Here is a 14,011-nt window from a genome sequence, read left to right as displayed (position 1 = left end):
GGGCGCAGGCAGGGGAAGGTGGGAAGGGCTGGATGGGGCTCCAGGGAGAGCCCGAGGGCCGCACGAGGTGGCCCAGCAGCAGCCCCTTATGTGCACGCAGCTTCAGAGGCTGCAAAGCGTGTGAGGAGCTGCCACGTCCATACTGCCCCTCTTCTCCAGTTCCCCCCTTGGGGCCCGGCTTGACGTGCCCAGTGGCGAGGAACCGGGACTCGGTGAGGGACAGCAAGCACCCCAGAGGGGCTGGAGGGGAGTCCTGCCTCCTGCCAGGCTCCCAGGGACCACCTGGCCACCGCTGAGGCCGGGCCTTTCCTCCAGCACAGAAAAACCTGGGACCAGCTACGGGGTGGCAGCTCGGGCTGTCTGACTCCTGGGATTTGTTCTTCTTTTCTTTCTTTTTTCTCTTTCCGTGTATTTTTATTAAAAAGGCAAACCTTCTTGGGACCCCCTGGCCAGATCATGGGCACGGCAAAGGCTCTGCACTCTCCCTGGCTCGCCTCTGCCCGGCACGGCACTCGGTGGCGTTTCCCACCCCATCTCCGCATTTGGCCAGCTCCCGATTCCTCCCCGGCACAGCCTGTCCTTCGGAGGGGACACAGGCAGGACACCTGCCTCCAGCGAAGGCTGAATGACCTCCGTGGCTGCCCCGCTCCCCAGGGGAGGCAGTGCCCTGGCAGATTTCATCCAAGCAGCATGGGGACATGGTTAGGATGTCCCCAAGTCTGGCAGGCTGTTGGCAGAGCAGGTCACTGGTCTTCTGAGCCAGCGGGAGCAAAATCCGTACCCTGGGCAGGGCTTGGCCATTGCTTTTGCATCAGTGATGAAACAGGGTTTTTTTGGCTTTTTAACTGTTGTTTGTAGTGATGCCCCACAGGAGAATGGCAGCTGAAGATTAATTTCATAGAATCATAGAATCACAGAACGGTTTGGGTTGGAAGGGACCTCTACAGGTCATCTGGTCCAACCCCCCTGCAAGAGCAGGGACATCTTCAACTACATCAGGTTGCTCAGAGCCCCGTCCAACCTGACCTTGAATGTTTCCAGGGATGCGGTCTCCGCCACCTCTCTGGGCAACCTGGGCCAGTGCCTTACCACCCTCATTGTAAAAAATTTCTTTCTTAAATCCAGTCTAAATCTGCCCTCCCTTAGTTTAAAGCCATTACTCCTTGTCCTGTCACAACAGGCCTTGCTAAAAAGTCTGTCCCCGTCTTTCCTATAGGCCCCCTTGAAATACTGGCAGGCTGCTATAAGGTCTCCCCGCAGCCTTCTCTTCTCCAGGCTGAACAACCCCAGCTCTCTCAGCCTGTCCTCGTAGGAGAGGTGCTCCAGCCCTCGCATCATCTTCCTGGCCCTCCTCTGGACCCGCTCCAACAGCTCCATGCCCTTCTTGTGCTGAGGGCTCCAGAGCTGGACGCAGTACCCCGGGGGGATCTCACCAGAGCCGAGCAGAGGGGCAGAATCCCCTCCCTCGACCTGCTGGCCACGCTGCTTTTGATGCAGCCCAGTTGGCCTCCTGGGCTGCGAGCGCACATTGTTGGCTCATGGCCAGCTTTTCGTCCATCAGTACCCTCAAGTCCTTTTCCGCAGGGCTGCCCTCGATCACATCATCCCCCAGCCTGTATTGAAACTGAGGATTGCCCCGACCCAGGTGTAGGACCCTGCACTTGGCCTTGTTGAACCTCATGAGGTTCACACAGGTCCCCTTCTCCAGCTTGCCCAGGTCCCTCTGGATGACATCCCGTCCTTCTGGCGTGTCAACTGCACCACTCAGCTTGGTGTCATCTGCAAACTTGCTGAGGGTGCACTCTGAATTTGTGTCACTGCTCATTTCTGCTCTTCACCTGAGCTGCTGTGAGTGCAGCCCATGTGCCCCACGCTGTCCCTTTGGCATGGCTCTGCCATGCTGGGAAGTGCCCAGGGGTGATGGCAGCGTATGGTCCTCGTCCTCGAGCTCCCACCTCTCCATGGGCAGTGACGGAGCTGCTGGCAGTGCCCAGGCAGAGCAGCCCTGCTCTGGCTGCCTGCTCCAGGGTTGGGTGAATCCCTCTCAGAAACGCTCCTGGTGTCTCCCTCTCCCACTTGCCTGCTCCTCTGCAGGGTGAATTCTGGCCCCAGAGTCGTGGGGTCCTGCAAACCAAAGACAAATCCCCCCCCAGGATGATGTCTGGGGGGGGCATCACCCTCCCGAGGGGGAGCCCACAGGACCAGGAGCTCCTCTTGGTGACTGCAGGACTGGGATGCGGCGCAGGGTTGCTGATGGGAAGGAACGGTGAGCAAGACCTGCTGCCGTGGAGAGGTGTCCCAGGACGCGTGCCTGTCCTGCCTCAGGTGAAGGGCAGGAGCTCCTCGTCCCCGCGCCTCCGGGCTCCAGACCCCAGCTTGGGAGTGGGGCGAGCCCCCGGCTTCTCCAGTCCAGGCCACTTTTCAGAGGACCTCCGAGGGCTGTTTAACCGGGTCCTTCTGGGGGCTCGCAGCCCGGGGCAGAGGCAGGGCTCACTGGCGGGTCCTTCTGGCCACCGTTCCCTTTGCAGGGTGGTCCCGGCGGACCATAACAGAGGCTTTCAGCCGGTCTCGGTGCAGCCTTCGGGTGCCCTCAGGGCCTCTCCACGTAACCCAAGTGGAGTCCACAGGCAGCCCCGTGCCTGCTGGCAGGGACCTGCCTCGGCCGCGCTGCCGCAGCCAGAGCTGCTCCAGGAAGCCCGGGGTGAACCGCCACCCGTGGGCCCCTGGCTGGTGTCCTCCGTGGGTGCCCACGGCTCCACAGAGCACGGCGTCCCCCCGTGTCACCAGGCTGGGAGGCGCAGGGACGCCCACGGGGACGCCGGTTCCCAGCCGCCCGCGCCGCCGCCCCGAGCTGCCCATCTCCCGCGGGAAAGCGACACGCGTGGGCCGCTCCCGCCGCCCTTTCGTCTATATAAGGCCGGGAGCGCCGTCCCGCCGCCCCGGCCCCGCGGCCCCGGCCCCGCCACATTCTTCTGCCTTGTATGGGCCGAGCCGGGCCGGGCCGGGCCGGGGCGGGCGGCACCGCCCCGCGGCCCCGCTGCCCGCCCGCCCCTAGGGCCGCGCCGCGGGCCGGGCCCCGGCAGAGCAGCGCCGGCGGCTCCGCGGCTCCCCCGCTCCGGTCCAGGTGAGGCGGCTCCGCCGGGTCCCGGCCCCGCCGCTCCCCGCTCCGCCGGACGGGACGGGAGCCGAGCGGCCGCGGGGAGCGGCCGGCACGGGAGGGAGCGGGGCAGCCCCGGCGGGGCGGGAGGGCCCGTCCGGGATGGGGTGGGGTGGAGCGGGCGGGATGGAGCCGGGGCAGCCGCGGTGGGGTGGGACGGATGGAGCCGGGGCAGCCCCGGCGGAGCGGGCGGGATGGAGCCGGGGGCGGCTCGGAGGGGAAGCGGCAGGGCGGGAGGGGGCGGCTGCCCCGGGGAGAGCGGGAGGGAGCAGCCCCCGGCCCCCCCCCGCCCCCCCCGCTGCTGGGGAGCTGGGGCTGGGGTCAGCCCCGGGGAGCGGGCGACGCCCGGTGCGTCCCTGCCGGGCAGCCCCGTGCCCGGGCAGGCGGGGAGAGCCTCTGTCCGGGGCCCGGCAGGGGTGTCCCAGCTAGGGGAGGTGCGGATCGGTCTTGAGCAAAGCTCTCGGTAACTGTCCGCAATGACTTGGAGCCGGGACACCCCGGCTTCCCCGGGATGGCAGCGCTGCAAGAGCAGATCCTACCGCCCGTGGCTTCACCCGCCTCCTGGCTTGCAAGAGCTGTTCCCGTCTGGAACATCTGCTTTTCCCCCAAGTCTTTTTGCTGATGGTCAGAGCCAAGATCCAGATGCACGCGCGATGCTCCGGAGATCTCCCCAGTGACCTGTGAGCAACTTCAGGCAATAAACTGTTGTAAGGCAGAAAAGCTTTATTTAGCTCATTTCCCTCAGTCTTAAGCACAGAGGAACGTTGTGTTTTGTTTAGCCTTGCCCATGAAACCTTGAGGTCCTCTTGGCTTCCCTCCCTGCATGCCCTTTTGGTAGAAAATGTTATGACTGTGATAAAAGCCAGGGAGGCTCTAAAACATGGATGTGTAGGAGAAGGCGGCGGCCGAAGCAGCATTCTTTGGAGCGGAACATTCCCAAGTGTCAACAACCACCGCCACTGACCAAAGATGGTTGGGTTTCTTCAGTCACTTGAATGTTTTTCCTCTCGTCACTGGCAGGCTCTGTGCAGCTGTAGGAGGAGTTTGTGGTCACCTCCCCCTCTGAGGCGCTGCGGCCAGATTCCCCTGCCAAGGTGAGCCCCTTAATTCTCCTGGGAAAATATCAAACCCAGTCCAGGGCATATTATGCTGGTGGCCCGATGCCATTAGGACCTTCTGCCCCATGGTCCCGTTTCCCAGCCTCCCTGGGCATCAGAAAGGTGCTGGGTGACGGGTCTTTTGCGTGGTGATGATGCCTGTGCATGGTCTTCTCGTGGTGGCCCCAAAAGTTGCACTTTGGAAGGGTTTGTGTGTGCCACATGGGCACGGTGAGGTCCTGGTCCCCTAAAGCTGGTGGGAAGGAGCTAGCCCAGAAACTGTCTGCAAACTTGCAGCCGAGCCCCACAGCTGCGCGTGGGCCCGGCCGGGTCCCCGGTGTGCGGCGGGAGCTGAGGGAGGGCTGGCAGGAACTCTCCCTCCCAGGGGTCTCTGCATGCTGAGCTCTGGCTCCGTGATGCTGCCCTGCTCCTTCTCATCCGCACATGAAACCTGCTCGCCGGCTTCAGTGCTGGTGGCTGCGGCTGGTCTGGGGACACAGCCCAGGGCTCGAGTTCTGCTTTCCCCTCGCCTCCAAACTCCCTTTCCCACATCCATCTCTAATAAGGCCAAACCAGGAGCAGAACGGCAGCCTGCCTCCGTTCTTGCAGAGCTGAGCGGGATGGGGAGCTCTTCCCGCAGCACCGATGCCTCTGGCCGGCAGCGCGGCTCCCCCGGCACCAGCACCCCTCGGCGGCAGGGATGGAGCTGAGCACTGCCACATCCCAAGGGCACCCTGAGCAAGGCTGTGCTGGAGAAAAGGGACGGTTTAACGACAAATTAGGCAGGGAAGATGAGCTGCTCCCTGCTCACTCCTCCAGCGTATGACAACCTGATCCGTGTGTCCCACTGACTCCAGAGGTGGGATGTCCGCTCCTGGGCAGTCCTGGTGCTGGGAGAGGTGCCCGGCAGATGGCAAAGCTTTACGGGTGGCAGGATGCCCTGGCTGCAGCGCTTCCCTGCAGTCTCCTGTGCCAGTGTGGGATGGTGCAAGGCATCACCCGCGCTGGCCCTCGTGCTGGACCACACCCCCTGCAGTGCTGTAATGTGTCGAGGGGTGGCTGGCCACCCGTCGTGGAGGGCCAGTGCTTGCCCGTTAGTAAACACAGCTGTGTTGTGGCTCGTTGGTACTAGCAACTAATTTTGGGAAGAGCCATTGGGCAGAGATTTAACCACAGTCCCTCCAAGGGGCCATCGCTCACCCTGCAGGGGTGTCCTCTGGGACAGTCCAGGCTGTTTGAATCGCTCTTTCCCTACCCTGACCAAAAGCGTCCAGCAGACGCACATCATGCATCTCGCTGCCGGGATCTCGTGGTGGAGAGGAGCTTGCTGCAAGCAGGAGATGATGTCCCTCTCTGGCTGTGCTGGAGACCGCAGGGCAGCCCCACGCTGTGCCGGAGCCTCCTCAGCACTTTGAGGGGTGGCTCCGGCAGTTGCATGGCCAGCTTTGGAGGAGCCACCCTTGGGAAACCCTTAGCAGCACATCCCGGTTGATTGTAGCTTCCGAATACATGGGAACACCCCGGCTCCACTGCAAGGGGAGCTGCCCCGTCCCCTCCCTGCCCGGGCACCCTTCCTTCATGCCAGCCAGACCTGCCACAAGCCCGCTCAGCCCGCTGGCCCAGCACCAGCGTCCCGCTGTTTTATTTTTCAGCTGGGATAGTGAGCTGGAGCAGCAGAGGAGAAGATGCCGGGTAGGGAAGGGTGAAAGCTGGCAGGAGGGAGGAGGATGGGGATGGGACAGGGCCCGCCTGCCCTGGCAGCACTGTGATGTCCCCTTGGCTTATCCCACCCTCCCCAGCATGGTCAGGAAGCAGCACCAGGATGGAGTTGCTCATTTGGTTTTTACCAAGGAGGAAACACATGGCGGTTTATTTTTCTGGTAACTGTGGGTCTTTGCTCTTTCTCTTTAAAACGAAACTGTTTTCTTTACTAACTTACAAACTTTTTAAGCCAGACTCATGGCCCCTTGGGTCTGACTCTCGGGTGGGGAAGGCGCAAGCCCAGTGGTGCAGGAGGCAGGGAGATCGTCTTGGCAGGAGTGGTGGCAGAAGGGCAGGGGAATAAGGGCAGCCGGTGACGGGGCGAGTGTGGTGATCAGATCGGCGCATCCCTTTCATGCCAGGCTGGCTGGGCTCTCTCCCCAGCACTAACCTCCTTGGCTCTGCTGCCTGAGATCAGCAGCTCCTGGGCTGGAGCAGCGCTGGGATGGGGTGGCAAGGAGGTGGTAGGGGGTGGCAGGAGCAGGACCAGTCTCTGTGGGTTTCCTTCTTGCTGAGGAGGAAGCCGGAGGTTTGGTGGCTGCACCGATTGGCTCAGCCGAGTCCACCCCAGCATGCAGGGCATCATGGCCGGGCATTCCCTGAAACAGTCTAGCTAGCGGGGGTTCGGGAATCCCAGAAAGCATGGGCTTGAAGACCAAGGGAGGGTGACCATTGAGCCCTTGTGCAGAGCATGGATCGACTCTGTCAAATCAGGCCTCGCTGCAAATCAGTTCTGTCTCATGCAAGAGGCACCTTCCCCGCACTGACCCAAAAAAGTCTCTTCCGAGGTCCCAGCCAGCCCAGGGAGGTCTGCTAGCAGCAGAAATAGAATGATTAGGAGATGACCAGACCGAGCTGGACCTTGAGACCAAGCATCTTTCCAGGGCATATTTTGGATCAAACAGCAAAACCATGTGCTGTCAAAATCGCACTTAATCCCCCTAACGAGAACCATCTCTCTGGAGAGGGTGCCAAGCCACGCTTCTGCTACTGGTCACAGCCGGGGCAGGGTAAATATTTGGATAGTATTAATTCATGTGGTGAGAGCAAAACTCCTGCTTATTTCTCTAGTCTTCTGCTAATAATTCTGCTAATAATTCAGCGTGTTTTGAAAGCTGAGCCCAGTGCCATGGGCCAGTGGCAGAGCTTTTATTGCTGGCTCTGGCCCAGCACAGCAAAGTTGTGGTCAGCTGAGCTTCCCCAGGCCACTGCCTGGGGGATGGTTACAGGCCGGCAGCGCACGCTGGTGTCTGGCAGGGCACGCAGAAAGAGGCTGTCCTGTTGCAAAGAGCTTTACGGTGCAGCAGTGCTGGAGGAAGCAGCGGGCAAGCGATGGGCTGCGAGGGGTGAGATCTCCTGCCCACCCAGCCGTGGGCATGGCTGGGCTCTCCAGTCCTGCTGCTCTCCTCAGCTGGCTGGTGACAAATGTCTCTTTCCTGGTGGGCACTGGGAAAGAACCAAGCATTTGGGGGATGGCAGGGTGATTTGATGACTGCTGTTAGGCACTGGGTGCCAGCCAGGGCAGCTCAGGGCAGCACAAGGGAGGCCACTGAGGGCAGCGCGGTTTCCATCCCAGTGCCTCCAGCCACTGGGGCTCATGGGGGACAAAGGGGGGACTGTCTCCCGAGGGACATGGAGCATGTTTCCTGCAGGTGAAGGGCCCAGCTTGGGCTTGGCAGCTGCTGCCAGGCTCTCTGGCTTGGTGCACTGCTCCCACAGTGGGATGGGAGTGGGTGTTGGGGTGGGGGGAGAGTCCACAGCCCCCTCTGAGCTTGGCTGGGCACCGTGGTGCTGGGCAGCCCTGCCAGCACTGACACCATAGCTGGGATGTGGCACTTACCGCAGCCCCCAGGATGTCCTCCCCAGCCTAGGGGAGCCTGGGGACTGCAACAGGATGGGGACCAGGGTGGTGGCCGCTCCAGCCCCCACCTCTGCAACCCCTTGAAAGAGGGATAGCAGGAGGGGAGGGAAAGAGCTGGAAAGCAGGTACAGTCTGGGGAGGGCTGGCAGGAGCTGTGCGGGTGCAGGAGAAGGCTGTTTGCTCTGCCCTAGTCCGTGCCAGCGCTGGGGTCCCGCTGGGAGGGATGCTCCCCAAGGCCCTGCGGTCCCCCTGGGTGCATCAGCATTAAGGACCCAGCTGGGAAGCGCATCGTGGAGCAGCACACCCAGGGTGGCCAGACCAGCCGGGCATGGTTGCTGGCACGCAGCTTGCTGGTGGTGTTGCTTTGTGCTGCTTCATGCAACATCATGTGGCTCCTTAACTGCTCCGTGTCCCCTGCCAGAGAAGGCAGGAACCCAGGCAGCCCGGCTGCCCAGCATGGCACGGGGCACACAGCAGAGCGGAGTATTAATACTCTGCTCTTCCCCCATGGAATTCCTTCATAATCCATTAATTTAACATTGCCCCCTCAGCCGCTCCCCATGCCAGACGCTGACTCAGATGGGGAAACTGAGGCATGGGGCTGCGTGTGAGGGAGAAATGGCTGTGGTGGAAACATGAGGGCTCTGAGCAGCGTCCCTCCCTCGGGCTGACCTCGCCCCGGGCTTTCTCGCAGGGCCGTGCTGAGCTGGCAGCCGACTCCGTCCCTCTGCCAGGCTGGTCTTTGCTGGCATCTTGCCGAGTTACGCGTGGCAGGATTCGACTGAGAGAGGTCTGAGCATCCTCCCCTCAGGAGACATTGGTGGTTGCTGGGGGTGCTGAGCACCCCATACAGATCCCGTTCGGGTCCCCAGCAGCCTTGGCGCAGGGTGTCTTAGATACTGACTGCATCCCTCAGCCTGGCAGCGTGGAGGGACATCACCAAACCCCTGCTCGGAGGCTGTGAAGGAGCTCGGGTACCATCTCGGTGTGGGAACGGGCTCCCTGCTCCAGCCCGGCGCTGCGAGGCGCTCGCCAGCACGGGCTGGGGGCAGGACCCCCCCTTTGAAAGACCAGGCTTTCCTGCCTCGGTGGTGTTTGGGGTCCGCACGGTCCCTTTGCCATGCCCCATGGGACACACATTGCCCCAGCTGTGGCCCCAGAGGTCTGTCCATCCCACTGCTGCCCCCGGGCTGTGCCCTTCTCCTGGCGTTCATTACCTGTAACAGCAGCACCGGTCCTCGGCACCCCGCGGGCCCGACCGTGCTTGGCCGCTCTCCCCCTGCCCCGCAGGGGCTCTGCAGCCCCCCAGAGACCCACCGGCCCTCTCTCCCCTCCGCTTCGGGGCCCTTCCCGTGGGCTCCCCGGGCGGGGCGCGGGGCGCGGGGCGCGCCCGGGCTCGGCGGCGGGGAGGGGAGGGCGGCGGCGGGCGGCCTTCGGCCCGGCGGTGGCGGGAGGTGGGCTGGATGGAGGCAGGATGGAGGGGGAGGGGAGGCGGTGGTATGTGAGGAATGTGCCCGGAGCAGATAACCCCTTCCCGCTGGGCGCTGGGTGCCGCGCCAGCCCGCCTCCCGGGGACGGGGCTGCGGGCCGCTCCGGCGCGGCGAGGTGGAGGACGCCAGGGAGACCCACGGCCCGGGCGCGGGGCTGGGGAGGGCTGGGGAGAGCCCTGCCAGAGGAGGGGAGGCCTGGGCGCGCGGCTAAGCTCTGCCCAAAACGCCGAGGCAGCCGGCCCCAGGGCCGCCCCGGGACTGACGGCAGCGGGGGGATGCTGGGTGCTGGGTGCTGGGCTTGGCCTCTCTCCCTGTGCCTGGGACGCAGAGGGGACAGGCGGCAAGCGGGTTTGGGGGCCGAGGGTGCAGGCCGGGAGCCCTGCCTGCAGCCCGTGGGGACGGCCCTGGGGAAGGGGTGCCAGTGAGCGCTGCTCTTGTGACTTCCCAGGGGACTCGTTAGAGCCTGAGCCTCACCTGTCCCCGTCTCCGGCCCTGCAACTGCCTTACTTCACTGTTGGCAACTGTATGACAGCCAGGGAAACTGAGGCACGGGACTGGAGGTGCCGGGAGTTGTATGCCCCTGCCTCTGCTCTGGCCACCCGGGCTCTGCCTGTCTCCAGCCCTCCTGATGTTCCTGCCTGCTGCCCTGCCCCTAGGTACCACCCCAGCTGCCAAGATGTCCAGCAAACGTGCCAAAGCCAAGACCACCAAGAAGCGCCCCCAGCGCGCCACCTCCAATGTCTTCGCCATGTTTGACCAGTCGCAGATCCAGGAGTTCAAGGAAGCCTTCAACATGATCGACCAGAACCGCGATGGCTTCATTGACAAGGAGGATCTGCACGACATGCTGGCTTCCCTCGGTGAGGAGGTCCTTCCCTCGTGCCTCCACGTGTCCCTCGGCCCCTCTGCCCTCAACGCCTCCTCAGCAAGTGGGGAGAGCTGCTGGGTGACCTAGTGCCTCACACCCAGCGTTGAAGACTGGCTTTGGTGGGATGCCGTTGTGGCACAGCCCTCCTGCTTTGGGCCAGCCCGATGCTGGCTGCAAAATCTGGGAGGGGGGATTTCTCTGCTGGCACCAGTTGACCGTAGAAGGTGCGTTTGTGGAGGCACTCAAGGGCAGCAGCTTGGTGTGTTGCTCTTACGGCCACGCTCACTAGAAGGGAAGAGGCCCTTGGGGTGGAGAAGCTCTGCCCTAGGAGCAACCACCAGCCGCAGCCATTGATGAGTAGCCTCACCCCCGAATATCGCCTGGGGTCATCTCCTGCGGGACAAAGCCCTCCCATTGCTCTCAGCCTGGGTGACAGAAAGAGGCCAGTCCCTGCACCGGCATGATACCTCCACCGGTTGAGACTTGCAGGTCTGGCCATGCTCCCCACCCAGAGCCCGTTCTCTTTCGCTGCAGGCCACAGCTCCCACCTCCTGCTCCCTGCGGTACCTCCACCGCGCTTTGGGAGGTCTGTCAATGATTGACCTGGCAGCCAAACCTGTTCTGGAGGTCCTGCCTGGCCATGGGAGGGACCTCCCTCCTCCCCATGAGCCATAGCTCTGGGAGCAGAGAGGGGCCGGGCGTTGGGGGCACACGGACCTCAGCAGAGGAGGTTAAACAATCCCTGGTACATCCATGGCAGGAGCAGTGCTAGGGACGTCAGCAGCACGAGGCTCGTGTGGGGACATTGCTGCCCCTCTCCTCAGGTGGTGCTGGGTGTCAGCTGCCAGGGGAACAGGGAAAAGCCGTGGGTTTAGTTCCCAGTAACCCCCAGATGAATTCCTGCATCTCCCTCGAGGCTAAGCCTGGCAGAGCTTGATTCCAGGTGGCCTCCGGCACGGATTAAAGCATGGGGAGAGATGCCAAGGGGGGAGCACCGGGCACTGCGGAAGCCCCCTTCCCTTGTTTGTGGGGTGGGTGAACACGTGCCAGCAAATTCATTTGTTATGGAAAAAAAAAACCAGCCGGCTGGGTGCACGGGCTGGGTGCATGGGGATGGGTGCTCGGGGGGGAACAGGGCCCTGCACCCACACCCCTACCTGGGTCCGGCAGGGAAGAACCCCACTGACGAGTACCTGGAGGGCATGATGAGCGAGGCGCCGGGGCCCATCAACTTCACCATGTTCCTCACCATGTTTGGGGAGAAGCTGAACGGCACCGACCCAGAGGACGTCATCCGCAACGCCTTCGCCTGCTTCGACGAGGAGGCGTCAGGTACGGGCACTGCCTGCGCAGCCCCACGCTGCCTGCCTGGGCGCTTTGCCCCTCAGGCATGCAGCCAGGACGAGGGCTGGGGCCAAATCCTTGCGGACAGTCCCCAGGCAGCTCCGGAGTGGGAGAGCTGGGCAGGCGTGTCTTCGGGAGAGGTGGGGAAGGTCCTGCCACTCAGCCCTCCCACAGTGTCCCCTGCTAATGCCACCCCCTGCCATCCCTGCAGGCTTCATTCATGAGGACCATCTGCGTGAGCTGCTGACCACCATGGGAGACAGGTTCACCGATGAGGAGGTGGATGAGATGTACCGGGAGGCGCCCATCGACAAGAAGGGCAACTTCAACTACGTGGAGTTCACCCGCATCCTGAAGCATGGGGCCAAGGACAAGGACGATTAGAGCCCGGGGCCACTCACCCCCTCTGCCTCCTCCTGCGCACGCCCCCTGCCCCTCGGCCCCCGTTGCTGCCCCACAGCAGGCTCCCCCCATGGGAAACACCTCCCAGGACCAGCACCCCGCATCGGGTCACGCTTGAAGGGGAAGCGCTCCCATCACTGTGCTGCTGTGTGCCCACCCATCAGCCCCAGGCCTCCCCTCCCATTGCCTCTCCCATCCACAGGCTCAGCCCCGCTGGGACCCCCAGCTGGGACCAAGCAGCCGTTGACCCCCTCAAAGCCACCGTGCCGCTGGTCCCTGGGGCTGGGGTGAGCATCCCAGGTGAGCGCTGGCCTGCAGGGATTTTTGGCTGGCTCGATCCCGAGCGATCCCCGTCTCAGGGCCGTAGCACAGAGAGAAAGCATCTCTCCCCTCTCCTCCACACTCCCTTCCTTCATGAAAGAAAACCCACGTTGTTTCCTCCTCCCTGGCTGTTTTATGGCTTTAAAGCCTGTGATCTGAGGGATTCGGGAAGCCGAAGCGGTGTATAAAACCCAATGGGTGTGATATGGAGACGTGCTGTGTGTGGCTCCCTCGTGGACCGGTGCCGTGCCATGCCGCACTGCCCGCCTGCCTGGAGGGTTTGGGGAGCTGGTTTGGGCACCACGTCTCCCCACCTCGCTGCTGTTACCAGCCGGGGCCCCTTGCAGTGGGGCAGCCTGTTTTCAAAGCCAAATTGCTCCCAACCCGTGTAAAAGCAGCTTGAGCTGCACCTTTTGCTGATGGGTTGCTCTGCTCGGCCCCTGCGTCAGGACAGGCAGATGGGTGGGGGGAGATGCACTTGGCAAGGTGCCGGCCACACTCCCCCCATCAGCTGGTTTGGGGTCCCAGGGGCTCGGCCACCCTTTTGTGTCACCCCGAGAGGGCAGGGGTGGGGTTAAGGGACAGGGAGGGTAAGAAATAGAGAGGGGGGTTCTCCCCTTGCTTTGGTTCTTTATCACCACCCTGACAAGAGTGTGGGAGTGCAGGGGGCTCCTGCCTTGCAAAGCTACTGTCTTAAGTGCTGCTTGAAGTCAGCCCATCTCCCTGCCCTGGAAGGATGAGTTTTCTGTATTTCTTTATTTAAAATGGGGGAAAATGTGACGACAAACTCACAGAACCTGGCAAAGGCACACTGCGTGCTGGAGGTGCTCCCAGTGCACTGGGAAAGCTTGGATGGGGTCTGCGGGAGCTCCATGGGTGCATGCTGCTGGGATCAGAGGGGTCAGCAGCCCCATCTGCCAGGCCCCGGGCAATGCTCTCACCTGGGAGATGGCCCACAGTTGAAAAGCCTCTCCTTGGTTCTCGGTGCTTCTATTTCCCAGGCACTGCCAACACAAGGAAAGATGAACTGCATTATCAGGGACACAGAGATGTGGAAGGCTGAACACGTGCTCTCCCGGGAAGCTTCCCCAGGGTCATGGCTCGTGCTCTGCAGCAACAGCCCCAAACCAGCCCACCTCCAGGCTCATAGATGCCAAGCTCCTTCCCTAACTCCCTGCTGTACCAGAGGAAAACCTACAGTTCTCCCACTTCCAGAGCAAAGTCCCAGGCCTGAAGGCTGCTGGAGGGCAGGATGCTTTTTAATAAGCCCCCTTTGGACGCACACCAAAGTGAACATCTCACAGACGTCACTTTGGGGCAGATGGGCTGATGCTGGAGATAAACTGAGTGGCGTGGGAAAGGGCCTCCAGCTTCCGCAAGGTCTCTGCCACGCTGCGGGCAAATTGTCTTCTGGAGGCAGCTGCATCCAGGAGCGATGTTCAGCCCCACTGACCCCAAAGGATCAGCTTGTGTGACCAGCCCAGGTTTCCCAGTGTCCCGAGTGGGATGGACTTGGTGGCTGGTCACCACCAGCTGCAGGCACTGCTGGCCCCCAGCAGAGAGCTGCCAGAGGCTCTAGCATCGGGCTTTCAGAAGCGCTGTCTCAAGCTGTACTAAAGCTGCTGTGTCTGAGCTGCCGCCTTCACTGGCACGGCCGTGGTTACACTGCAGGACTCTCAGGAGAGGGCATCCTTCAACCCTGACGCCAGC

General features: G+C 62.6%; 1 protein-coding gene across 2 annotated transcripts; it reads left to right on the top strand.

The window, feature by feature from the left end:
* Positions 1-2,989: 2,989 nt before the first annotated feature.
* Positions 2,990-12,511, top strand: MYL9 (myosin light chain 9). Of its 2 annotated transcripts, none has more exons than XM_072878943.1 (5): positions 2,990-3,124; positions 4,178-4,251; positions 10,023-10,226; positions 11,405-11,566; positions 11,790-12,511. In XM_072878943.1, exons 3-5 carry the CDS (start codon positions 10,043-10,045, stop codon positions 11,960-11,962), a joined length of 519 nt encoding a protein of 172 aa, XP_072735044.1. In that variant the 5' UTR covers positions 2,990-3,124; positions 4,178-4,251; positions 10,023-10,042; the 3' UTR covers positions 11,963-12,511. The 2 variants fall into 2 exon arrangements, with proteins under 2 accessions (XP_072735044.1, XP_072735045.1); XM_072878944.1 differs by lacking the exon at positions 2,990-3,124 and adding an exon at positions 3,761-3,837.
* The last annotated feature ends 1,500 nt before the right edge of the window (positions 12,512-14,011 follow it).

The sequence above is a fragment of the Ciconia boyciana genome, chromosome 14 (assembly GCF_034638445.1).
Source record: "Ciconia boyciana chromosome 14, ASM3463844v1, whole genome shotgun sequence".
Lineage (NCBI taxonomy): Eukaryota > Metazoa > Chordata > Aves > Ciconiiformes > Ciconiidae > Ciconia > Ciconia boyciana.
Note: the sequence above shows the minus strand (reverse complement) of the source record. Positions and strands in the feature narration are given on the sequence as shown.

What these genes read in the sequence shown, in the direction of transcription:
- MYL9 (XM_072878943.1), top strand. Translation starts at nt 10,043, where the DNA reads ATGTCCAGCAAACGTGCCAAAGCCAAGACCACCAAGAAGCGCCCCCAG. An exon ending in CGACATGCTGGCTTCCCTCG is followed by an intron (nt 10,227 to 11,404) that starts GTGAGGAGGTCC and finishes TGGGTCCGGCAG; the next exon opens with GGAAGAACCCCACTGACGAG. An exon ending in CTTCGACGAGGAGGCGTCAG is followed by an intron (nt 11,567 to 11,789) that starts GTACGGGCACTG and finishes CCATCCCTGCAG; the next exon opens with GCTTCATTCATGAGGACCAT.